The sequence below is a fragment of the Hydractinia symbiolongicarpus genome, chromosome 5 (assembly GCF_029227915.1).
Source record: "Hydractinia symbiolongicarpus strain clone_291-10 chromosome 5, HSymV2.1, whole genome shotgun sequence".
Classification (NCBI taxonomy): Eukaryota; Metazoa; Cnidaria; class Hydrozoa; order Anthoathecata; family Hydractiniidae; genus Hydractinia; species Hydractinia symbiolongicarpus.
In genome coordinates, this window is record NC_079879.1 from 3,413,485 (window position 1) to 3,439,719 (window position 26,235).

Genomic DNA, 26,235 nt, shown 5'->3' on the forward strand with positions numbered 1-26,235 from the left:
CCATCTATGACACGTTGGTTATCTGAGTTTGCGTTTAGATTAACACTATCGCCAGGGCTATTTTACCCCTATATAAAATGCAGGCAGGCTTGCTTCAAAGTACTACTACTCGGGAGAAAGTGGCGATAAGATATTTTCAGATCACAGCATGGCAACAAACAAGAATAGCTTTTTTTTACTCCATAGTCTTTATAGCATTTTCGAAAAAAATCGGCAGCCGTAATATAAGAAGTATAAAATTTCGCAATTTTTTTTTAAGAACGAATCGAGAAAAAAAAATCCAAAAGCAAGAGTTTGCTATTTTCTGATTTTTCACGGATAGATCTTTCACAAACTTTTTACTTTTATCAATGTCTTATTTTCGCAAAAATTCGTCTGGAATAAAATGAGGATGACTACGTAAAAAAATTTTTTTTTGAATGTTATATTAATGTAAATAGTATGACATATGATGGTTGAAAATAAATTATTTTTAACTTAGGATTTCAACAATACCTTATTTTTATTTACAATTTCTAGGGTTGTTTTATATTCTTTTATTCTCTGATTAGTATATTCTTTCATATTTGCACCGGCTTCCAGTAGCAGGAAAGCGGTACGATAGTGTTTGTTTTTGAAAGCATGATGTATAGCGGGCCAGCCGCTCGAATCTTTCTGATTTACGTCCATCTGGTTGGCTTGCATTAATTCTAAAATCTTTTTGATATCACCTTTTTTAGCAGATGTATTTAACAGGCTGGGCGCGTTGTGCGGGACAGTTTGTTTGCTCTTTTGCTTGCGATTACATGGAAAACAGTTCGTGTCAGCTTCGGTTAAAGAATTTTTTTCCTTCCGAAAGTCCTGAAATTTGTCCAGACTTGGTCTCTTTCTGGTCTGCAAATTGTTTGAAAGGTCTTTGTTTAGAGTTGACTGATATGATTTTAATTTAACTTTTTGATATATTTTGATTTTATTTTTTTCTGGTCCTTGTTTTAATTTCTGAACAATATGTAAACATTGCCGAACCTGTAAAATGATATCAACAACTTCTTTACCGCTGACCGGTGAATTGTTTTTTCTTGCTCTCAGAACATTCGAATCGCGTATTTCCAAAACATTTACGCCGCCATTTCTTAACACACTGCGTAATGGTTTCACCTTGGGTGAAATAGGTTGCCACGTTTTGTCGTTCGCGCCACATGGAGATAAGGAACTTAATTCCGTTCGTAAAAGTAGTTTTTTCAATTCTATCAAAAAAAGTTCTTTACCAAAATCAACATGAGTTTTTTTAATACTTGCTAAGTAACTTTCTTTGGCTTCATCGTATTGTTGTTTTAACGGCTTGCTATTACCATTAACAATGACGTCAACAGCATTGAATTTCTCACTAGCGGTTTTGTCATTCTCACTTATAGACGACAAACTAAAATCCATATGTCGAGGCGACACCGGTGTATAGCTTTGTGACGAGTAACCAGAATCTCGTCTTGATGACATTTCCAATGGCGAGTTTAAAATCAGTTGAGACTTGACTGAAAAATTTGGACGAAGCGTTTTCGGGTTTCCGTAATCATGCCTCTGTCTTGCTCCAGAACAAGGGCATGGGCATGATATTGTATGATCTGTTTGTGTCGATTGAGTACGAAATTGTTTGTTTGATTTCGTGAAGTCGTTGCAGAAATCATCGAAGCTTTCAAAGTCTTTTGTACGAACATTAACTTGCACGTTCGTTCCTGCTAACGGAGATGCACTGCCTGAATAATCGTGGTCGCAATCGTCAACCAAGATTCGGTGCGATTTAGCACTTTTGCAAGTATTTGGAATATCTACCGATGTGTCGCTGGACTCACCTGATGCAACACCTGATGAAAGAGATGTTTCTTTAGGTATATGAACGCGTGTGAACACATCTGGTCCGATTGTATCATATGAATGATACGGCGTAGAGTATTTGTTTGGAAAGCAACCTTGCAAGTTGTTGTCATATGACGGTATACCTGAAGTTGTTGCAACAGGTGTTCCTGGTGGGCTTGCGAGAACAAAAAAACATGTCTCCTCTCCCAGATTTCCAATGTGGTCGCTTTTCTTATCTGTAGATTTAACAACAGGTTTTACGCAAATCTTTTCATAATGATTTGGCTTTTTACGACAAATTTTGAGAGTGTCACTCTCGTAAATATTTGCTGTTTCAGCAGTTTTTGTGGTGTTGATTACTAATTGTCCGCCACCGTGACTTCCTTCTAGGTTCATAATGCACTGAAATAAAAATAAAAGCTAAATGAGACAAAAATGCCTATGTTACCTGGTTTGTCGTGCAGAAGTATATTTCGTGTTGCAAAAAGCAAAACAATTTTTAAAAAACAGAGATGCAGAAATTAGAAACAACAAATTATCCCAATATAAAAATGAATAAAAACATTTTCCCCGACACGATTAATCTCGGTTACATGTTCCTTGTGAGCAGATTTAAAAATATTTTTGTATCGTCTTATCAAAACAAATTTAACATGTTTTTTCTTCACTTTATTTTTTTGCTTTATAAATATAACATTTGTTATCGCAAATAATAAAATGATACTGTAATATAACACAAGATCGCGTGCTCATCCAACAAGCTTGTTTTTCCTTTTATAAATTCGCACCTTCAGAAATCAACTTTGTTTACTGATTTTATAAAAACGCATACAATTTTTTTGAACAAAATTTAAATCGATAAGGTGATATCGATACAAAATCACTATCATCTTCTTAATGCTCTCATTTATCAAAAACATCAACCTTCTGTTCGCCAATCATAAAAAACTTGCAGAGAACAACGAAGTAACTTGATGCTCTTCGACATTTTCTTACAAAAACCGTTTAGCAAATAAAAATTTCAATATAACGTTCAAATACAAACACGAAGATAATGCATTTTTTTCAGACTTTAGCTGATATTTGAAATTATAGTCTTGTTTTAAAAGGTATGGGAAGATATCGTTTGATTGTTAAAATTTTGGAACAAAACAAAAAAATAACTGTCTGAAAAAAATGAAAATTCGACTTGCACACTTGATTAAAAATCGTGAGCAAGCGTGACTTCCATCTACAGAAATATCTGCTATCTGTCCATTTATCTTCTTACCTAAACCAAATTTTGCAAGTCGTAATGTTGACAATATATTTTTCGTGTATCACTTTACATTGAAACACAAAGATAAACAAAAACTTTTTCCAGACTGACGCGCATTAGAAACATCTTTGTCGTGTTGACTTTACACCAACATTAAATTTGTAGAGAATTCTATTTCTTGCAACGTAACTTTGTGGTTATTAATTTTTTTCTCGTTACGCAACTGACTACACTTTATTTTGTCAAAGAGATAATTAAAAGTGAGAATGTTATATTCCATTAGCACATTAAACACACAAAAACCGAATCTTAAAACACTTTATATAATAACATTTAGTTTCCGTGCAATATTCATGTACAGTTTTAGCGCCAACTCTCTTCATAGATTTTCCACAATCTCTTTCCCAGGTCTACTTAAAATATTTTTAACAAGAAGTTTCATCAAAAAAAACTTTATAAGGTCTGGAGACGAGGTTGCTTTATTGAGACTGTTGACAAAAGAAGGCTGATATAAAGAGAAAAATTTCTAGTCCTCGAATTTAGTAGCGTGGGAAACAAATTTTGTCTGTATAAAAATAATCCTGGATCACCATCATACAGGCTTGAAATATATTTAAATCGATCAGATTATGAACTTATAAGAAACATTTTATCTGGGGCTTAAACGTTTCTTTAAGTTTTATATTTTGCACACAGGCTCAATTATTGTTGTTCTTGTTAAATATCTACCTAGGAAACCCAAATTCAAAATCAGGCTAGTGCGCCTATCGAAAATCAAACTTCCGCTTTAATCACGTTTGCTGTTGTATAAAACTTTCACGACTTTAGTACAAGAAAAAGTCTTGTTATAATCCCCGGTTGTTTGTCCTTTTTCCTCTCGCTTAGACTGGCAAGTTGTTGCTTACCTGTTGTTACATGTTTTAAAAAAACTTAAGCCTCATGTTGCTTATAAAACAAATAGCGCGTACACTTGATTCTACGTCAGAACATGCCTTATTCCAGGAGATTAAACGGGACACAAAATTAACGCCAGTTATACAATTCGTAATAATTAACGTAAATATCCAGGACGGTAAAAAAACTTCTATACTAGTTAATATAAAATAATAAAAAAATTTAAGTTTACATGCATGTTTTGTTTTTCTGTTAAACGAACGGAGAAAAAATTAGTATCATTCTGATACCTAATGTTTTAAAGAAGACTAGTGTTGTAGTTGTATTGAAGAAAACAAGAGAAACTGGTTGTCAATACACTCGTTCTTAAAATAAAGATACACGTGTCTATCAAATTTATTGTTTTTTAATTTCCTGACTTAACGTTATTTTGAAACTTTTTGTTATAGACAAGTGCCTCGTTATTTTCCTGGAATAAAGATAATTCGTAGTTTGTGAATTTTATAAAATTACCAAATAAATCTTGGCCTTTTTGTTCTTCTTCCCTCTTATGAAATTCGCATATAAGAATTTATTTAAATATAATATCAAGTATCCTTTCATTATTAAGTAAATGAGGCTATGAATTAAACATAATGAGATATGGAATAAAAATCGCAATTTTTATAATAATAATAATAAAACTATTTTCACCTGATGAAACAATCCGGAGAGACTTTTAGAATATTTTAAAAAAATTGAAGAATATTTAAAATTTGTTTTAAAATTTGCGAAAGTTTTTGTCTCGATTTTACTTTTTTACTCTAAATCAACCTTATATTGAAAAATCATGTAAAATGATTCATTTTTAATCTCTTTAGTTTTAAAGTTTATCTCGCAAGTGGGACGAATTTTTAGAATTTCAAATTATCTGAACAGCCATTAAAACAAAAAACCACTATTAAAAACTGGTTTATAGTACGTCCTTTCAGTTCGAGATTAAAATGGATAACCAGATTCATCTTCTGAAATCCCAACTTTATTTGCATTGGAATTTTCATTAAAAAATAACCCTCGATATTGTTGCAAAACAAACAAACAAACAAACAAACAAACAAATATATTTATACTAAATCTTACTTTTGTTTTTGTTAACTTATTTTTCTTCCAAAACATTTTCAAATACTTTCTGTCAACACAAAGTCTTTTCCCTGTCAAATGAAATACTTTGAATTTGAAACCACTGGCTATATATTACGATTTAATGAGACAGGAAACGGGGGACATGTCATATTTGTTTTACAACCGATTCAGTTAATTATAAAGAAATTGTAAGTATTTGTGTCTCTTAATTACATCACCTACCGTACTGGAAGTATCTAAAATATCTAACAACATGTAGTTAATATGGACAGGTATATCCGAATTCCTGTTACCAAAGTAAAAATAGCCTAAGTACGAAGTTGGAATCAAAAAAGGATATTATGACATAGGAAATGTATTTCGCAGGCTTATACAACCTCGCATTGTTCTTCTATTTAATTTTTTTATTTTCTACCTCATTGAGAAATTATTGACAGCTCGGAAGTCGTGGTAACTGTTCTTATTAACCTGGTCCCCAGGACTTTTGCCTCGTTTTTTTTTCATTTCCTGCTTCTTATTTTAGATGTATTCCCTCTCTTAATACTATTACACTTAATACGTGAAACAAAACAAAAGTATAGCATAATTTCGTGTTTAAAAATCTTTTTTTTCTTAATCTGTAGTCTTACTTCAAAAAGCTATTTAGCTGACAAAAAAAACTTTCAATGTTTATTTAAATGTCGTTATACCTAATTTCATTTCGATACATGCTATTATGATTAAAAAGCTGGGTTGTTCACGACACATAAATGCCGCTTTTTTAATGACGCCATTATGAAAACATTTTGAGAATATGACATAAACAAAAACAAACGATGTACATGATGACATTTTTAACAGTGTTTTTTCACCACAAGCGAAATCACAAAGAAACTTTTGAAATGAGCTCTCTCATGACTTAATAGATTCGTTGTCATTCTTCTCTTCATTGTACACATCACTAAGCTCTTTTGATAGGTCTGTACAAACATTCAATGTTAACATTTTGTTGTCTTTCACGAAACTTCAATCTTTTAGCACGGGTGCTTCAAAAGATGGAGAAGATGTTCCGTTCGTACGTCATCCAAATATTTTCATATCAAATGTGAACGTGAAAAGCTATAACTGTACGCTACGTAACAATGAGCGCCATTTTTTTCTTTAAACTCAGCAAGAGCCAAGTATAATGTGCTTATGTTTTGAATATAAAAACATAAATAAATAAAAAAAAATATGCACGAAATTAAGAAGATAGAAAAACCTATACTTGTTTCCATTCCTTGCCGCCATGTTGTGTTTGTAACCTGATAAAATACTACATATAACCAAACGACATTCAGAACTGATAATCGAGAAAACAGATGTGTTGCAAATTAGGCTTAATTAAAAAGAGGTAATAAAACAGACTAATCATGGTATAAATTGCTAATTCTCTTTCAAAATCATTTCCCATTGGTTCATTACCATTTTGGCGGGAAAATAATTACAATATTGAATTGGCGTAACACGATGAGATTTATCGTTTTATTTTATGCGACATAATTGGCGAAGCATATTGTTCTCAACCACAGACCAGTTGCTACATATGAAAATGAAGTTAGACGTAGGTGGTGGTGTATCTATGACGTCACAATTTAAGGGTTTAATTTATCACTAATTTATTCCATCCATTAACACCAGCATCTTACATAAAAATGTTAGAATAACGACAAAATGATTAAAAACATTAGAAAATACTTTCTTTTTCTTTACTTTCTTTTATGCGTACTGATTTATTCCATCAACACAAGTACACGTCAGTATCTTACATACAAATGTAAGAATAACCATAAAATAAAAAAATAAAAAAAATAAAAAATACTAAAGTACAATCTCGTCGCCAGGACTTTTTGTATTTTATGCGTACTGCGCTTATTGACAGACGCGAAGAGAAAGCGTCCATGTGAGACAAAAAGCCTGAGAACGAGATAAAAGTACGAAGACAGATAAAAATTTATACCAAACGCTCCACAGGTCGAATTTTGTTGTCACATGACTTCGGGAAACCCTTACAACCTATAAAATTCCTAATTTTTTCCTGACTAGCAAATTTTGACCATGTTTCTCTGATCTTTTCCTGATTTCTTGCCATATTTCCGGATGACCTAGCGAACACCCAGACCTTATTTATAGCCAGCCAATCAGATGGATTTCGTGTTATCCGTACACTCCACCCGTAAACACTTGTATATTTTGTTTCTATGGAAACAGTACCTCAACTCGAAGGAAGGCTTGATTGAGAAGAAATTGTAATTGTATTGGTGTGCTACAAACGAGTAGTTTCTAATACACAATTTAACTATTTAGTTTGTGTTGAGAAAATCTAAGACAAGCATGTGCTGGCAAAGAAACGTTTCATCAGCTTCTTGTAGACAAGTGAAGATAAAATCCACCATCGCTTTACCACATCTTCAAACGGTGCGCACAGATAAAATGCAAACTTTTTTTATGAAGATATCTCTTTCACAGAAAATAACACTTTCAAATTTCTATTAAAATACAAATTTCGATCATATTTTCCACAAGTTCATGCTGATAATAAAGGGAAATAACTGGCCTATCCTCTCATCCTTAGATACAAGCTGAGACACTCAAATCAAACGTGTATGGGAGGATCACTGAATTATGTCATTATACAGTCAATTATCATTACGAACACATCTATCGATTCTAATTCTACCGAAGAGTAAAGAAGATACTATAAAAACCTTCACCCGACAAAAAATTATTACGGTTTCCGACTTACAACATAAAATAAATTTTAGTTTCATTAATTTCCACCTGAAATACTTTTAATTTATTCAGATAGTAAAAACATATTTAAATTAAAAAAATATTTACTTATACAGACTAAAAATGTGTATAACAAGTTAATTCTTCTCCATTCAAGTGGATAAAGTTGGTCTCTCTCCCACGCCATTACAAATATCGTATACGAGTTGACTGACTTGAGTTGACAAAGTGGCAGTTGAAGCCTACAAGAAGAGAAAGAATATTTTCTTAGTTTGGAATTTTTCAACACGACACATTTTGAAGGTTTTTTAAATACATCAAACTTTTCCTATCTGAGCTGACAGATTCAAATCTAAGAAAAGCAGGAGTCAAATACAAAATATTGAACATCACAGAAGATGCTTGCGTGTACGCCTTTTTGCATTAGTGCACGGCCGCACATAATAAATCATCTCCTACCCTTCCAACAAGTTTGTTTTCATTTTAAAGGTGATCTTGTTATTGCAAAGAAAACGGGTAGTACTAAACCGTGTGCCCACCCTCAGCCAAAATATTTACCCATCCACCCCAACCTACCAAAAAACATTTTGTTTATGGATAAGAAAGCACTGATCCAAATTACAGATGATTAAAAATAATTTGAAGATTTTTTGCTTTTGCATCGTCATGATAACACTAAAGATGCTAGAAAGAACTACCAGAAAACAGATTGAGAACAACTATATACAGCAGGTAAAAGAAGAAACTGAAGGTAATGGTTTGTTCTAACAAAACGATATTGAAACTACGCAAAAAGATTTATAAAAGAGAGTATATCGAGAACCTCACCCATATCCTAGAAAGGGAAAAAATGATGAAATTCGTGCCATTTACGGGGCCCGAAAATTACGTTTTGTCACAGGAATATTCAAAATTTAAAGTTCCGAATCATTTTTAGCACCGTTGGTCTTCGGAAATGCAACATTAAGAAATTTAGAGAGTATCAACCAACTACAGATGATACTTAACGAAAGCCAAAAAAGTTAACGACAGTTATCGACATAGTTAAGACATACTTGGTAACCAAGTTTCCATGTTGATAGATTGTCCGATTTGACCGCTGAGTCGGAAGCAGAATCTATGCTTGCAATACCTGACTGTTTGACATTGCTGATTGCAAACATTACAAGCAGAGTGAATTCCAGCTGCACTTGAAAGCTATAATTTGCTTACATCGATATCCAAATGTCAAGAGAAATGTGGTAAGCCAATCACCCAAGATGATAAATTGTACGATCATTAAGAAAGTCAAGTTGGATCGACAAAAAGACAGGGAAAAAAGAATAAATTATGGACCAAAAGTATATCCATTTGGATGTTTTTTCACTATGAAAAGATTGTGGCTGACAAGGTGACAGTAGAGTCTGTATCTGAAGCAAACATTTATTAGGAATTTAGTCATCCGAGGATTTTGATATGACTCACATTCAGCGCAACTAAATTCATAGTATATATATTAGTTGTTTTCAAAACTCGTGAATAATTGTCGTTTTGTTTTTCTTGTCACGTTTTTTAAAAAGAGTTTGCTTATCATGTTATTACCCAGGTTAATAACCCAAATGTAGAGTTTTTTTTACAAGCTTGTGGGTTTATGCTTTTCATAATTTTGTTTCTTTAGGTTTTGTCTATCTAAGGCCTTCCTGTTTTGTTTTTTATTGACTTAAAAGTATTATTTTTTATAAGTAAAATCAAAATATACATCATTCTTTATTGTTTATGAAGTGTTTACTACTTGATTATTACAAAGTTTTTTTTGGCTACGTGGGGGTAGGGGGAAAATATATTTGCTGGGTGGGTGTGAGGTTTAACATCTTGGCTGGGTGGAGGTGGTGGGTGAATATTTTGGCTGGGTGGTAAATATCGGCTGGATTGGGGGTGACCACACGGTTTAGTATTACTTCAACCTTCTTGATGGGGCGTTTATCAAAATCATTTTTGCCACCATGGGTGCTTATTGGTGCGGGCGGAGATGGCGGTAGATTTTTCACTGATTTAACTCGGACTTATATATTCAGCAAACCTACTCACCTGACTTTCAGATTCTGCATATACTCGGACAACATCTTCGGTTCCTGAAGGACTAAAAATATGAAATATAAACACCTGAACAATGATATAAAACTTAAAAAGAATGAAAAGGTGGTAAGTATAAATTTACACGATCTGGTTCTCTAACACTTTATGACCCCACATACAGCAATACACCAATTACACGCCATTTTTTTTAAATTACAATAAATACTGCGTTATGTTATGTCTGCTCACCGAACAAAAGAGCGAGCACGTGGCAAATTCTTCGTCAGCTCATCAATTCTATTTTGCAATTCTATCGGTTCGACAACCTTCGTTTCATCTTCGTTCGTTTTAATGACGCGACGATCTTTTACCTAAACAACAAATATATGTTCAAATTATAATAAAATGTGAACGATGACCTCTCAAAACTGTCTAAATACAACGCCGAACTTACAAAAACTTTGTTCAGTTTATTTGGTATGTCGGTGTACTCCTTGTCCCAATCTTTACATGTCCACTAAAATTTATTAACATAGAAATTATTCAAAAAAGTAAAGATAAGATTAAAACAACGAAATGAAAAGAAAGAGAAAAAGTCTTACTTGCTTTTCGTTGAGAATGGCTTCTACTAATAACATATCTGATATTGCATCACCAACTGTCTAAAATATTTAACCTGGATTTCTTTTGCGTGTATGATAAAAACAAACATCAACAGAAAGCTTTCAATGAAAATATTACCTGGTTAGTGAGATCAACGAAAGCTTTCAAAATTTCACTTGCTTGTTTTTGCTCGTCACTGAACATATTAAAAATGTAACGTTAAAATTAAATTTCAGGTGATGAAACTAAAAATTAATTAAAATATTCCTGTCCCATACCTTAAATTTTGTGGCGGCTGTCTTATTTCACTTTCAGCGTCTTTACTGTATATTATCTGAAAAGGAAAGAATGATGATTTGAGATTCAACTTTCATGTCGACAAGTTTCTCCATCAACGCGACACAGATTTTCTTCTCACCGTTCCATGACCATTCGCTTCAAAATAAACTCCGATGTCATATTCAACAGCTTTAAGGTGAAGATGTTTAACTCCAGTTTTTGCGATCGCTACTGGAACTTTCTAAATACGAAGCGACATATTAATCAACAAAGTTCAACGGTAACCGATTCGTAGATCTTTTACATGGTGACCACAAAAAATAAAATGTAAATTCCAGGACATTTCAGGACAAATTTGTAAAGTCACAAGGCTTATAAAACCTTTGGGAATACAAGCAATTCTTTGAGATGCATGCAATGCAATCTAAAAATATTTACGGACAAATATGTTGCAGCATTTTACAAACCTTGTTTTTAATTAACCCTTTTACCCTTGTGACCGGTAGAGTGGTTCTCTGGCTCCCTGTTATGCGGGCCTCTTAAAGGAGAACATGAAAGATCATGTGTGTAACATTTTGAGGATGACATTTAAAAAATAAATACCAAAATCATCAGTGATCTTTAAAACAAAAGGACCACATTTCAAAAGAAAGTTAAGTACTTTTCTTGTTTTGTTACCTTGAAGCAGCAATGACAAAAATTCTAATTTTTCGTTCTGGGAATATAGCCAATTTATTCTTGAGGTTACATGGAGCGAAGTGTATAACTGGACTAACTTTACCTCACCAAAATCTACGATGTTTCTCCATATAATGAATTTGCAAGTTTTCTCACTAATGTGCTTTCACTGTAAAACTTAATAAAATATTTTACTCTTCATCTGGAGGATTAGTTTTCATGTATTAAATTTTAAGGAATTAGCACTTTATTCATATTCAAAATTTATTCAGAATATGTAGCTATAGAGCATATTGCACTTAAGTAGTTTTTCTGTTTTTTTGGTCTTGTAAAGAAACTTCTGACCATGTGGATTGTTTTCTGGGACCTTTCATAATGTCAACAAACTTTGAACGCTAAGATGTTAATTTTCTGAGAAATTTTAAGACTATAAAAAAAACCTAAAAATTAAAATTCAAATTTTTTTTCTCAATAAGTAAAGCTAAATAAGAAAGTTCTGGAAGCTTCCTAAAAAGAGATTAAAAGATTAAAAATTATGCTCATCATCATCATCATTCTCGGCTTAACGTCCGTTTTCCATGCTAGCATGGGTTGGACGGGGTATATTAATGACCCTCTTCCAATCTGATCTAGACTGTGTTAGATCTAAATTCAACTTCCTCTGTATCAAGTCTGTCCTTATAACCATCTTAAATTTTTTGTCAAAATTCCAGGATTTTCCAGGACAAGTTACTTTTTCCAGGATTTTTTAGGAATTTCCAGGACCGTGGTCATCATGTTTTATAAATGCAAATGTTCATATCATTTGTACACTTTTTTCAAATCCTCTCTATTAGCTTTAATATTTGTCTGGGGCAATTATCTGCTAAGATGGATATCTCCCTCTTATAAAACGGGTGGTACAGTATAATTCGTTATCTTATAATTCGTGGCTTACCAACACAGTGTTTGTCTTTTAGTATTTAAATAGGGAGTATTTCAAAATGTTCACGTCTGCAATCATCAGAATATAGGTTCCTTCAAAAACAAAGAATTGCAACTTTCTATTTCATTAACTTGTAAGATAATGGAAATACACAGAAAATAGAACTTATTGTAGTAAGGTGTATAATTCGATTAAATGGAGTAGAAAATAGGCTATACATACCATTTTATTGTATAAATAATTTGTTGAGCTACCATTAGCATATGCAGTTTGCACAACACCTGAAAAAAAAAACACACATCAACACGTCCAATAATGTAGTGTTTGGAATCATATGATTGTTAGAACAAGAGAACCTGCAGTCATAAAAAAGCTGAGGAAGTTTATATGCTAACTCGTAAAGAATGATATCTAAATCCACAAATAGATGTAAAAAACAAAGCAAAAAATATGTGATTCTTCTTACCTAAGCCTTTAGTTAATTTAATTCCAATAATATCTAATTTTTCTTTAATATACGCTGCAATCTAACACAAAATAAAAATTATAAATAACAACAGCAGTGACGCCATGTTGTGTATATTTTACAAAACCAAAACATACAAAAAAATTAACATACCAGACATGCAATTTTGTCTCCGTCCAAAAGATGAAAAGTCCCATCTATAATGGTGAAAAGTTAGATAGTTAAAAGAGTTTTACCAAATTTGTATACTTTTCTTTCAAGTTCGCACTAATGAACGCTTGTTAAGACATTTGACTGTACTAATCACAGTTGCACATACCCTCATCTTTATAGAAGTAAACAATCCGATCAGCATCTCCATCATAAGATACACAGCAGTCACCTTTCTCCAACTGTAAACCTGGACAACAAATAAAAGATTAAAAATATGAAATAATTCAAAATCTCACATACATTCCGTTATACACAACATTCTATTATTTTGGCATTCTGCTGTACCTGACCAAATACAGCTGCAAACATTGCTCAGACGTTTAACAATATGTTACAGATTGCTGCAACTCTTATAAGATTAAACGAACACATAAAATCAGAACCGATATGCGAACAATTTTCACTACTTTTTCTAACTTTTTTGATTAAGTAGTAAATAGCCTGCTTTTTATTGAATAGCTACCTGCAGGAGGCTTTTGATTAGTCTTTACAAAATCAGCTCCACACTAAAGAGAAGAAAAGAATGGTTATGTGGCTACGTAAACTATAAATACATTTGACTGTAACACGAAGTGCAGCTGAGAAAAACACAATAACAATTTTTTTTGGTAATAGGACTGCCACTGTAACACAACGCAGTTCGAATATAATATCATTTTTAAAAATTAAACCTTTATCATAAACTTCTACATTAGAGCAGTACTTTGCAAGATATATCATAACTATTGTACATACTTACACCTTCATTAAGTACACCAGAAGTACCATCATTATGAATGAGTAGCGACAACGATGAAGCTAAGTGCTTCTGTAGTTGAGCAGCTTTTAAAGCGCCTACTCCATTCGCACCATCGACCTTGACTGATGCACATGTTTTGAAGCCCATCTAAACATTTATGAAATATAAATTTTAAAAACAAAATCCTTCTTAAACCAGATTGTAATTAAATAAATTTTTAAATGTGCAAACAAAATCAAAAAATTGAAAATAATGACTCCAGCACACTTAATATCGTGTACTGACAGTAACATATCTAAAGTTGCCAGGTGGACACAGGACTGCTCGAGAAAAAGTGTCTGAGCAATGAAAGCCCTGTTAATTAAATATTTAACAGCACAAAGAAACTCTATAGCCTGATATTCACTTCAAATCTCTCGTATTTAAAAGTTTGTGTTAAATTTTTGGAGTGTCATAGTCTTGCAGCGAATTAAAAAGTTTTTTTGTAATATACTCAATTTTTTTCCATTAGATACATTTAAAAGTTGCTGTGGTCACCATATCCTATGCACTTGCATGTATATTATGTATGAATACATATATTACAATTAGGATAAGACGGCTTGCAAAGTAAAATAAAATAAAAAATGAGAACATTTTAGTGAAATTGCTAGAAAATAGAAAACTTTTCAGTTTTGCAAATAAGAAAATCAAGAAGTACTGTAAACAAGAATATATATGTGCTCTTTAAAATCAGTCTTGATGCATGACATTTAAACATTAAAATGAAAAAATTAAGACATTAAAATCACTATATCATCACCATCTTGTGTATTTTTAAATAAGCTGCACATAATTTTTTGTAGTATCCTTCTTCGGTAGCTTCACCATATTCACCGTTTGTATTTGTGCAACATACGATGTAATGAAGTTGAGGTGTTGTTAACAAACCTAAAAAATATAATATATATCATTCCAAAAACAATTAATGTGCATTTTAAGCAAATATAATCAAGTGCAAAAATTATTATGAATAGATATGGGCATAAGGGAGAGAAGTTCTTAACAATCTGAACCACTTCCTGTGAAAAAAAAAAGGAAACAAGTTAGAAATTGTTGCATTACCAAAATCTTGACATTTTCCACCCATGCCTTCAACACCTTCTTTCACAGATTTCGACAAACTTTCACTGCTTGGTCTAAACAAACATTACAATGTTAAGGTTTTCACATCTGCTTTAAGAGTTAATGTAAAAAATGTGATTTAAAATATACCTTGTGTCTCTAGCAAGGATGACACATGCTTCATTGCTTAATTCAATATTTTCTTCTTTTACAATTTCTTGTAAGCAAGTAGACACCAATGAATTTCTGAAGTAAAATACATACAGGTATTACAGAGATGAATAGCAACAACCATAATAATCACAAAAATACACCTTACTCAGCTTGAGCTAGTTTGGTTGCATAACTTTCCCAAGATTGCTCTAGCATTTCTCCATAAGGGTCCACTAGTTTGACACCATTGTCCTGAAGTAAATGCATTTTTATGTAAGCAATAATTCCATGTCAAAATATTGCAACATGTTTTGTTAACAGCAATATGTATTGTCAAGTTTTTAAATTATTGCGTTACATGCAGCTGCAGACACAACAAAAGGTATAAAAATTTTAAAATCTAAATCGGTAAAGAGACATCCAGAGGAATGGCCAAACATACTAGAACATACATATTAAAGTTGAATAATTACTTGCACTGGGTTGTGTGAAGCTGTAACCATGACACCAATAGCTTCTAAAATTTATAACACATAGGGTAAGTCTATGCGAGGTAAAGTAGATACACTCTTAACAAATTAGGCATATTGTTTTGACATCATTAAAATCAACCATATTAATGTCAATGACATTGTTAAATTAACAAAGTCATTGCATTGCACTTAAGTTTGAGGTTAAACTTGGAAAATGGCGAAAATAAATAAAAATAACTCTTGCTTGTGTAAAGAGGAAACTAAGCCAAGTCTCCAAAACTGGATCAACCCACCCATGGCATAAACCCTTTAAAACTCAATATCTCCTGAATGGTTTGTTGAAAGCATATGACCCTATACATTATTTTGATCAGTGTTCAAGCTCTATACAATAAAAAATATTTGCATGTTGACAGGTCCTTGATGATGTCCTCAAAATATATATCTATAATTTTTTGTTTCCCTAATCATTGGGCACTTAACTAGTAGTCAATTTATTCAATGGTGTAAGCATCTTGAATATGATAAATATAAAATAAAAATGAATATAATAAAAGAATTACAAACATTTCTTAATATAAAGAAATATAAAGCAAGCAAATTGCTAAAAATTAAATGCTAACAGTGTCTTACTTCCATCTTTTGCTTTGGAACGTAAAGAAGCTAACAAACCCATGCGAAACATAACAGCATCTAACACTGACGCCCTATAAAGTTAACATTTTGAACAATTAAAAAGATCAGAAATTAAACAATATAATTATTTTTTGTGGTCATATAATTTTAATCCCTGTAAATATATATACTTACTTTGTTCTAAATCCAGCTGTTCCATAGCTGATGTGTACATCCGACTTGGGATGACTTGTTGAAAGTTGTGTTATTCGATCAAAGTCAGGTACAGCAACCATAATTGTTTATATCACGTTATGCTAAATTATGTGTTACAATTAAAATCAAATTAAAGATTTTTCTTACAGAACAGAGATAAATCTTAACGCAGAAACACAGGTTCAGGGCACTTATTTATTTATTTGAAAGTGAGACAAAAAAAAAGAGATTAGAAAGCAATATTACAATGCAGGCTTCAAATTAGCAGGTCGCAATTCGCAATTTGCAAATCAAAATGCTGTCTTTGCAAATCATTCTCTAAAGATTAAAATTGTAAATCCTATTTTTTCATCAATCGTTTTATCACCTATTTTTAAAATAGTTATTGCAACACAATTATCATAAGGGATCAATAGTAAGTGGGCTACAATGCTTCCGGACCACAGCTGCAAAACTGTTTTCTTCTTTACAGTCAGTTTTTTTTGGCAGCTGACTTTTTTTTTAATTCAAGCTCTGCACATTTTCATAAACTAGAGTTATGGTAAAAACCTATTTTTCTCCAATTTTGTTTATCCAAAAGGTACTTATTATAATTTTTTGTTAACATGGGTTTATTTGAAAGTGCACTATACTGTAACATAAAATAAGTGTTCATAATATCTTTTTACTAAAAAAAAAAACAAGAAATGTAGCAAAAAATAGGCAATGAAACACCGCAAAACACTTTTATTACATAAATTGTGTGTTTCAAAAAATACTAACTTATTTAAGTAGTCAATCGTGTATGCTGAGCATAAATAATTTTTTTAGGCTCTAGTTATCAATTTTACATGAAACCACAAGTGAGAGGTTCCTGGGCAGTACATTTTAATTCTACAAGAAAAAAATGAACAGTGATGACAGTAAGGATTGATTTACACAATGACAAATTAAAAACGCTGCAGATTAATTAAAAAGTTCTGTTCACACATAACATATTACACTTGTTCAAAACATTTCTGTATACAATTTTATGTCTTTAACACGATGAGTTTGTTTCTTTATTGTTTCTTCGTTTTTCTGGTGAATTTGTAGAGACAGTACAGTCCAAAATATCCTCCAAGCGTAGCAAGAACAACCTAAAAATATGTACAATATTATTAAATTGCATTATGCAATGCAATAAACAAACTTTTCAAAAGTTAGGTGTTCTGAAGAGGGGAAACTAACAACAATACATCACAACTAAAAGCACTCCTCGCACACTATATGTGTTTTGAAGGTCCACTTACATTTCTTCTGCCTCTAATTGTATCATTGTTAAAATGAAATTTCCATCCAGTTCTAGCTAGCTGTTCAGCAGTCAAATGTTCAACCATTTTTTTCTAAAAGAATAATAATTGTTAGGTTAAGAGCACAAATGTTCACATGCAGAAAGTTATGCAAATTTCAGTTTTTTCCTCCTTGTGAAAAGTTATTTGCAAATGCCTCAAATTTAGCTGTTTTAAAGATCACATTAACACAAAACAAAAAATAACATAATTTTAATACAAAACATTTTTGTGAACAGGCCTGGTGTAGAGATTGCACACCACCTATATATTGTCCTCCTACCATCTACTGAACCAATTCCCTAGCTGACTTTTTACACAACGCATATCAACAGGTCCTAACATTTCAACTTCCTCACCTGCTTTACCTCTCAGTGTACAAACATTTACACTAGCCTTGATCGACCTTGTGTTATCTACCTTATATATTCGCTGGGTAACAGTCTGACCATGCTCAAACCTGACATCTGCCCTACAGTGAGCAACATTTTCACTTCTATGAGTTCTAGTTTCGTTTATACAGTTTATCTGATAACTGTTCTTACATCCATTTATAGTTTTGGCATTGTTTAACAGATATATGCTATTCCTAGTGCCAACAATTCACAAACCAAACTTAGCATGTTTTGTGCCACATAGTGACACCATCACCAGGACTGAATGTCTCATTCCATAGTTTGAACATCCTGGTTGTAATATAGTCTTAATTTATTAAGGATACTGTAAGGGAAGATGAGCATGATTTTTTAAATCACTATATATTCACATAAATTTAATATATTTAAATGTATGAATATTTGGAAAGATCTCAACATTTTCTATAGGTTGATGTAAGTTTTGCATTAAAATGAAAAATACAAGGATTTACAAGGTAGAGAAAATTTGATCCCCTCCTTTATGTTTGAAGTTTCCTGTACAAAACAACTGAAACCATTTGGGATACCCCAAATGGTTTTTCGATTATTCAGCTTGACTTTAAACCAACCCTCCTACGCAGAAGTTGCCTGGTTATGTAAAAGAAAGTCAAAATGTAAGCACTACTTCACAAAAAAATGAACAAAGAGAAAACTAGCTTTACAAGTTTTCAACGATAATAAACTTTATTCAAATATTATTTTTCTTTCTGTATGCATGTATATAAGTAAATAATGACTGAAAACAAAAATAATATTCAATTGATCTTTGACAAGTTTTCTCAGGTTGGTCCTCATTCTTTTTGTGACATGATTGACACATTGGAGAGTAGGCACACGGAATCAAAAACATTTATTGGTATAATAACACATAGTCAGTATGATACCAAATATGTATTCTAAGGAGATCATACTGTGATCCCAAAATTATAAACGAGTTGTTTATTTATAAATAAACATACTTCCAGATATAATTTAGGAATAAAAATTTCGCTATTAAAAGAATCTGTTTTTTTATACCAATGAGCCTATTTTTATACCCATAAGCAAGTTGAAAAAGCAACTTCTGCTGAAATATTTAGACAAGAAAAACACCGAGATACCTTGCACATACACTTGTGTTGCTTTTTTTTCCTGTAAAGTGTTGTGTTTTCTGGGTTTGAAAATATTTTGATAACCATTGTTATTAACCTAATTCAAGCGATTTAAACTCCATAAAGGTACAATCAAAAAACAATACGGTGAGCTTATACAGTCAGGGTAAACACCTAATTAGGCGGCATGACCTAATTAGGCGAGTCGTTTAGTTAGGCGAAGTGATGTGGTTTAATTAGGCTACCCATAGTCTAACTAGGCGAACGAAAACTTTCCGTTGTAAATATGTCGAAATCATTGCGTTTCGCACTACAATTTTTATGTGAATCAAATCTGTCCACTTTGCAGATAATTTTGACCAATTATCGTCTTATTTGCATCGCGCATTGGTAACTTATGGCCCAAACCTCGTGTGGCACTATTTGTTGTTTTAAATAATGGGATTTCAGCCATTCACGCCACAGGGAAAAAATAAATATGACGGACGAAAACGCCACCTAAATAGGCAACACTTAACCTAATTATGTTATATATTTCATTTTAACATAATTCTTAGTTGCGTGAACATATCGAGGCACGAGTGACAATTTTGGAATCATGGTCGCGTAGACTATCCATTCTAAACAAAGATTTTTTGCGATTTTTTCTTAAGAATGTGTGAAAAGCCATTAAATATTGTAATGTCTTAACTAGGTTACATATGGCCTAACTAGGCTACAATGAGTCGCCTAAATAGATTGCATGCCCTAATTAGCCTACTGTCGCCTAATTAAGTGTTTACCCTGACTGTGTGTTATACGAAGCGTGCTATTGGCATGAGTGTCATATTTGGATTTATTACCAAAAATTACCTAAGATAGGAAATTTGGAATCGGAAAAGATTATTAGAACAGGATTTATTGTAATTTAAATTTTTCAAATTTTATAAGAGTTTGAACAAAATATGACACATTTTCACTGCAGTTGATTTGCATAGTCATCTCTTCATAAAACATCAAAAGTTTGGCTACTAATAGAGCCAGTTGTACTTAGTTCATAACCTTAACCCATAGATTGCTGAATACAAATATGTTCAAATTTTTGTTGAAAATGATCAGAAAATGTAAAGCATGTTAACTTGGATCTGAGAATTTTGTTATTTGTTACTGGAGTGGTGCCGTAGATTAGTGGTTAGCTCTCGTACTCTGTGTGGGAGACAGGGGTTTGATTCCTCTTGATGGCGATTCAACATTGGCGAGTGAATGTTACCATAGCCCTGGGTTAACCCAAGCCATGTGAGGGAATTTGGAGAGATGGCTCACTGTGTGGGGTGTGGATGTTGCAGGGAGTTGTCTAGTAGAGTGCGAGCACTAATTGGGTCTGCGTTGCTCAAAATGAGCATTAAATACTCTAGCTAGGACTCTCCATCTAAGCCATGGCCCCTCCTGGAAATAATAGACAAGGTATATCCCTCGATATTTGTGTAATATGCACATCTATCTATCTATCTATCTATCTAGTAGAGTAGCTAGCTAGCACAGCAAAACTTAACTAAAAATTCTAAAAATTCAGTTTGCTATTGCTTGCTTTATTTTAAAACAAACAGAAAAACATTCACTAATAAATTTCTATAGTGTAATGGTATTAAAAAACAAGGCATATTAAAAAATCCTACCAAATTTAAAGAGTCAGGAGATAATCCAAAAAAGAAGATAACAAACTGGGCTGCTGCTGGGCTGCTGGAGTCTGTTGCTGTTGCTTTTTCTTAAGAAAAATGAACGGAGGGTCGAGGTTTTGACCGACCTAGAACTAAGACCCTCATCCCTGCATTGTATGCCTGAACCCCGATAACTTTACTTCTCCGCGCCCCCACGGATAATCTTATTCAAGTTGAAAACAGAAATTTGAGTAGGAGTAATATTCTTTTTAATTAAATCGAATAAGTGAATTTTCAAATTGTTAAGTAAAGAAAATTACTGTGCCACCATTTCTTTTTGTTTTGAATATATGATGCAAGATGACAACCTCACATCATAAATTGTAGTAGTAGTAGTAGTAGTAGAAGAAGAATGTATATATTTCGGCCGTTAACCATGTTACAAATACTATATAGTATATATATATATATATTAAATTTATATAATAAACTATATTTAGTATATTTAACAACCATAGAAATATAACTTTCACTATAAAAACGTATGACCAATTCTATAGGAAATATATAGTTCACAGAAGACAACATATTTAGGCTGTTGATACTGAGAAAAATCATAAAAGATTGCAGGGCGCAGCGAAAGCGGTTGTGCGATGACACGGGTCAAAGACTGATTCTAGTAAAAGTTTGTATAGTAGTGCTTTAGAATGTAGAAACTGACGTATTAACAGCGATAAGTCACTTCACAACTATTTCGACATGGAGAGAAATTAATTCAAATTTTGCTTCAATTTGACTAGGTTCTATCAGTCATTTTTCTTGTACAGAGCTTTTAAAAGCTCTACGCTCGTGTTCCTTCGCATCAATGTACTAAGTTTCATCCAAAATGATCTAAACCGTCAAAACCAGGGAAACACATCCACGCTCTGTTGTAAACAATAAAAGCACCAAACCATTCATCAACTAAGAACAAATTAATTTTTTGACGAATCAACGAACTTGTTCAAATACGTTTTTTATAGTGACCTGGTAATCAAAAGTTTTAATTTTGGGAGTCTTGAAAATTATGTTTTTTCAGACCTATTTACCGGTTAAAATCAACCTTGTTTTCAAGGAAAGTTCTCCGCGCCGTCTCGGATATCAAAAAGCGAAAAATTGCTCTGGGAATCAGGTTGGGTTAAAATACAACAATTTACGCAGGCCCAGGTATCGTGAATAATTTGGAATTAATATTCCAATTTGTTATGTACGCCTAAATTTTTTCACAAAAGGAAAGTTCACTACGATGTGGTGGTTGTTTCATAGATCTTTTCCGAAAGCTGAGATTGTTTAGTGGATTCGGCTTTAATCATAAGATTTTAGGTTTGCGTCCCCACTTCGACGTCCCAACTTCGAATTTGTATTATCAGCCCATGAATGATTTACTGATCGCTAATGGCTTGGATGGCAGGCAGGCAAGCAATGCTTCACATCTAGCGGTAACTTAGTTATAGTTGGAGAGGGAAGAAGGAGTGTTAAAATTCAAAGTAAGAAGTGCTTTTTAATGGATCTCTTCGCAATCCTTACGTGCCCCATGTTTAATTCTGTTGCAAATTCATTTAAAAGCCTTGTCAAATACATTTTAAAAGTATTACCACTTATCTGCTCAGTCATTGAATAATATAGATATTACATGTCATAAACAAGCGAGTTTATTTTAGGCTACGTTTCGACAGCTACAGCTGTCATCGACGGGCAATGATCGTAATCATCTTTGGCTATTTATTAGTTGAGGAGATAATTACAGGATCAAAATCAATCAATCAGATCACAGCAATTAATTAATTCTGTTACGGGCCTAGATGAAACAATTGATTGATTAAAATCTTTCCTTTTTCTAAAAGTTCGCTTTATCTTACGTTCCTTTTTCTAAAAGTTCGCTTTTTGTTACGTTTGTCTCGAACCATTTTGCACTTTTTCGAAGTGCGGGTAACCATATTTCTGGAAATTGATAGTAAATACTATTGATATGAGCATTTCTGTCTATACTATTTATGGTTTCTTTTACTTTTCTTGCTGCCTAACCGGACTCTCGGTCATGATCTTTTTATTGTCCCAGTCAATAGTAAAATCATTATTCTAGCTATGGTCCGCAATCTTATTTTGTCTGTATCTGCGTTGCTTAATTTGTCTTTGCATGCGGCAGCATGTTACTTGTCTCTGGTATATATAGAAAACACACGGTAGCTACTGGTTCACCTCTGTCACCGTTTTTAATAATTCCGTTCCTAATTTTCTTCGAGGAGAGCTGTAGCTGTCAAAACGTAGTTTAGAATAAACTCGCTTGTTCATAACATGATCAAATCTATATTATTAAATTGTAAAAAATTCAGAAACAGGAATTAGGTAAAAAAAATTAGAAAAAAAAATCAAAGAAAAAAATTGAGAAAAAATAAAAATAAAAAAACAGAAAACAGAAAAATGGATAAAAGTAGGATGGGCCAATCGCAGACACAACTCTTAGTGACTTTTTAGAAACCTTTCTTAGGAATATTTTGCAAATAAAATTGTTATGCAAAATCTTTGTAATGCCATCAAACTTGTTTCGAATCGGTGGTAAAAACACTTTGCTTGCTTTTTAAATTGGGTGTACCACTCATGCTAATAATCAACGCATGCGCAGTCAAGAGGTGAATAAACGTCCACCCCTCAGGGTGAGAATATATGGAATGTATATAAAATGGTACTCTGTTACTGGTGCTCTGTGGAACTATGCGACAAAGTCAGGTGCACCATGAGATATAACCCTCCACAAATGAGTATAAAACATACGACGAAATCTGGCTTTTTTCTCGTCAAAGAAAACATGGCTTCCCATATGAGCGATGGTGGTGAGTACGTGTACGAGGGCTACTTTTGTGGGGATGCGTGCTGCTTGGGTTACGTGGAGGAGCGAAAGGAGTATGATAGTGCGTACGAAATTTCGCTGTGGCTGTTGAAAAGGCGCTATAAAGGAGGGCCTGTCCCAGGCCAGAGACGCCTCGACAGATTTGGGGATCACCTGACGCAAAAGAGATTCCTGGTATTGGCTTGAAGCCAAGGTTAACTTACAACAAGTGTTGTAAGATAACCTTGTATACTACTAATAAATGTGCTGTCAAATAAAATTCGAAATATTTGGAAGTGCAGTAGTCATGACCTTTATAGCCGGCATCGGTATCTCACTCCCACGTATGGCCTTAGCGATATCGAAAGAAACGGGGAAGAAAAAGGAGAATGGGAGAAGGATTAAGGATCTAGAGGTTCGTATTTATACCTTAGAATCATAAGATAAAGGGAACAATGTAAGGACTGCGAAAGGGTACTGGACGAGTATGACAGGTGTACCTGTGGACGAAGGTCTATAGTAAATGGTAAATTGTGTGTTGGTATTACTATCATGAATATATCACGTATAACGGGGGCGGCTGCGCATGCACAATGACATGCAATACTATGTAGTCGTTTAAACGTTCAATGAAACAAGATGTTACAATTTGAGAATGAGCTTGTCAACCCTAAATTATTCTACTCATGTGCTGCCACTTTTACAGACATCAACGATATCAACGTGGACTACCTGACGGTGTCGGATCCAATCCCTGCTAACGGGGGTTAGGATCAACGGTATATTATAGGTCTCATACAGGAGACCTTGTAGTAGCCCTCAGGGTAAAGACGCCCAAAATCTGGTCCCCGCATGGAGTGAGCCGGTAAAACGCCAATGCTGTACCGGCGATGAGTCTTGATTTCGAGGAGTACCCCGATTGGGTTGCGAAGTATCGCTAAATCTGGTCCAGGATTGAAGGGCTGATATCTGAGCAATTATGTGACTGTTATGTGAACGCTAAACTCAAATACTACAAAGATGCAACCACAACCAAATTTCACGGTATGCCTGTACCCTATGATGAGCCATGCCAAGCCAGTGCCATCCTGGCACTATCATCGGTGTATGTGCAAGGTAAAAACTACTACCCCCAGGTACATATTACGGAATGTCGATATAGGGACTTCAAAAAAGAATGGTTGCTGAGCGAGGATTAAAAAAACATATATTTAATAGGCCCTATACGCCTATTAAATATACAAAATTAGGGCTTATACTCACGTGGGGACTCTAGATACCGCTTGTATACTGCACAGATCGAATGTTTTTTAAAATCTCATCCTGCATCTCTTTCCTCCCATCTTGCTTTCCTTTCGCAATTAGCTGGGCTCTCTCTTGTTCATTGATAGCATTGACAATACGGTTAAAACGTTGTCGCAGCTGTTCCTTCAACAGCATATATCTTTCCTTCTCTCGAGAGATCAGGCTGTACTTGTAGTTACTAATTACACCGTTTTCCATTGCCTTTGAGATCAGATAAACAATAGAGTTCAATTTCTATTCAGCGAGTAGTCTTATACCTTCATGTTTCTTGGATTTGAAGCCTTTTTGAAGCGTTTCTAAGGCCTGCTTGCCCTATCCCGGCTGCAATCGTGAGCCCCCTTCCCCAAGGCAATGGCCAAGAGGACTCCTAGGCTATACCTCCAATGCCAATCCCGGGCGTAATCACGGTCACGCCAAGCAGGCCATGGTCGCAGAAGCGTACCCACGTGTTATGCATTTTAAATTTCTTTGCAAGCCTGTTCCGCTCCCTGATTTCATGTCGCAGATATTGCTCTACTTCCTCAATCTTTTTAAGTCTAAATACCTGGCTCACCTCAGGTATATCAGCGCTTTGTGCAGGTGCACTCGGCAAACTTGGGTACAGTTTTCTGATATCGCTCATCATTTATTCTATCAATAGTTGCATGGTTAATCCAGTGAACGAAACGTTTTTCTTATGATGGTACTCGTCTGTAAGCATGAATTCGAGACGGTCCGTCGAGCCCTTCAAGTGTAGGTAAATAGGAGTGTCAAAACTCCAGGTCAGCATGTCCCCCCAGGCATTTAATTCTTTGGTGGGAAGCAAGGCCAGAATTTTAGACTTTTTACCATTCAACAGGCAGTCGTCTTCGTCCAACTGGGGCAAACGAGTTTCAATCTATGGTAAACATCAGTCCTATAGTGTGCATCATAGTCGCCCTTCGTATAGTACTTTTTTGCGGGATCGTAGGGTACGCCCAAGAGCTCTTGCAGTTGTCGATTCATCACCACCGTATAGCCATCGCTGACACGGAGCCTACAGAGTCCATTTTTCAGAACAAAAGCTTGATCTTTACCTCTGCCTGACTGTTGACGATAGTCGCCAGATCTTTGATCTTGTATAGACCGTTTATGATCTGGATCCAAGTCACGCGCTATTCGAGTCCCACCTTACGGATGGTAAAGTCATTGTTGCGGTACAGGTTCGATTTCAAGGCAATCCTACTATCCTCTCCTTGGTAGTCCTCAAATATC

At 33.8% G+C, this 26,235-nt stretch overlaps 2 protein-coding genes and 1 long non-coding RNA gene across 6 annotated transcripts; all 3 read right to left on the minus strand.

Annotated features, from left to right (window-relative positions):
- Nucleotides 1–396: 396 nt before the first annotated feature.
- Nucleotides 397–7,446, minus strand: LOC130644224 (uncharacterized). 2 transcript variants are annotated; one of them, XM_057449742.1, is made up of 2 exons: nt 6,354–7,446; nt 397–2,235 (listed from the first exon to the last, which is right to left on the minus strand). In XM_057449742.1, exon 2 carries the CDS (start codon nt 2,227–2,229, stop codon nt 478–480), a length of 1,752 nt encoding a protein of 583 aa, XP_057305725.1. In that variant the 5' UTR covers nt 2,230–2,235; nt 6,354–7,446; the 3' UTR covers nt 397–477. The 2 variants fall into 2 exon arrangements, with proteins under 2 accessions (XP_057305725.1, XP_057305724.1); XM_057449741.1 differs by lacking the exon at nt 6,354–7,446 and adding an exon at nt 5,105–5,173.
- Nucleotides 7,447–7,583: 137 nt separating this feature from the next.
- LOC130644225 (phosphoacetylglucosamine mutase-like) lies at nt 7,584–16,501 on the minus strand. Of its 3 annotated transcripts, none has more exons than XM_057449744.1 (21): nt 16,357–16,501; nt 16,180–16,253; nt 15,547–15,590; nt 15,240–15,325; nt 15,071–15,166; nt 14,921–14,994; nt 14,619–14,746; nt 13,817–13,963; nt 13,541–13,583; nt 13,184–13,264; nt 13,018–13,061; nt 12,865–12,925; nt 12,621–12,679; nt 10,935–11,036; nt 10,795–10,850; nt 10,655–10,712; nt 10,516–10,575; nt 10,368–10,430; nt 10,163–10,284; nt 9,926–9,969; nt 7,584–8,100 (listed from the first exon to the last, which is right to left on the minus strand). In XM_057449744.1, the coding sequence occupies exons 1-20, from the start codon at nt 16,455–16,457 to the stop codon at nt 9,933–9,935; spliced, it is 1,536 nt and encodes a 511-aa protein (XP_057305727.1). In that variant the 5' UTR covers nt 16,458–16,501; the 3' UTR covers nt 7,584–8,100; nt 9,926–9,932. The 3 variants fall into 3 exon arrangements, with proteins under 3 accessions (XP_057305727.1, XP_057305726.1, XP_057305729.1); XM_057449743.1 differs by having other exon boundaries at nt 9,926–9,977; XM_057449746.1 differs by lacking the exon at nt 16,357–16,501 and having other exon boundaries at nt 9,926–9,977; nt 15,526–15,590; nt 16,180–16,226.
- Nucleotides 16,502–17,322: 821 nt separating this feature from the next.
- Nucleotides 17,323–20,985, minus strand: LOC130644226 (uncharacterized). The gene is made up of 3 exons (XR_008982589.1): nt 20,850–20,985; nt 17,649–17,741; nt 17,323–17,495 (listed from the first exon to the last, which is right to left on the minus strand). It is a non-coding gene; the product is annotated as an uncharacterized LOC130644226 (long non-coding RNA).
- Between the last annotated feature and the right edge of the window lie 5,250 nt (nt 20,986–26,235).

Bases quoted from the DNA above. Each gene is read 5' to 3' on its own strand.
- LOC130644224 (XM_057449741.1), bottom strand. From the start codon at position 5,140: ATGTTTTGGAAGAAAAATAAGTTAACAAAAACAAAA. The intron at 2,236-5,104 runs GTAAGATTTAGT...TTTTTATTTCAG, and splicing joins ATAAGTTAACAAAAACAAAA to TGCATTATGAACCTAGAAGG.
- LOC130644225 (XM_057449743.1), bottom strand. From the start codon at position 16,457: ATGGTTGCTGTACCTGACTTTGATCGAATAACACAACTTTCAACAAGT. The intron at 12,680-12,864 runs GTAAGAAGAATC...TTTTTTTTTCAG, and splicing joins TAAATTAACTAAAGGCTTAG to GTGTTGTGCAAACTGCATAT. The intron at 10,431-10,515 runs GTAAGACTTTTT...AATAAATTTTAG, and splicing joins CCATTCTCAACGAAAAGCAA to TGGACATGTAAAGATTGGGA.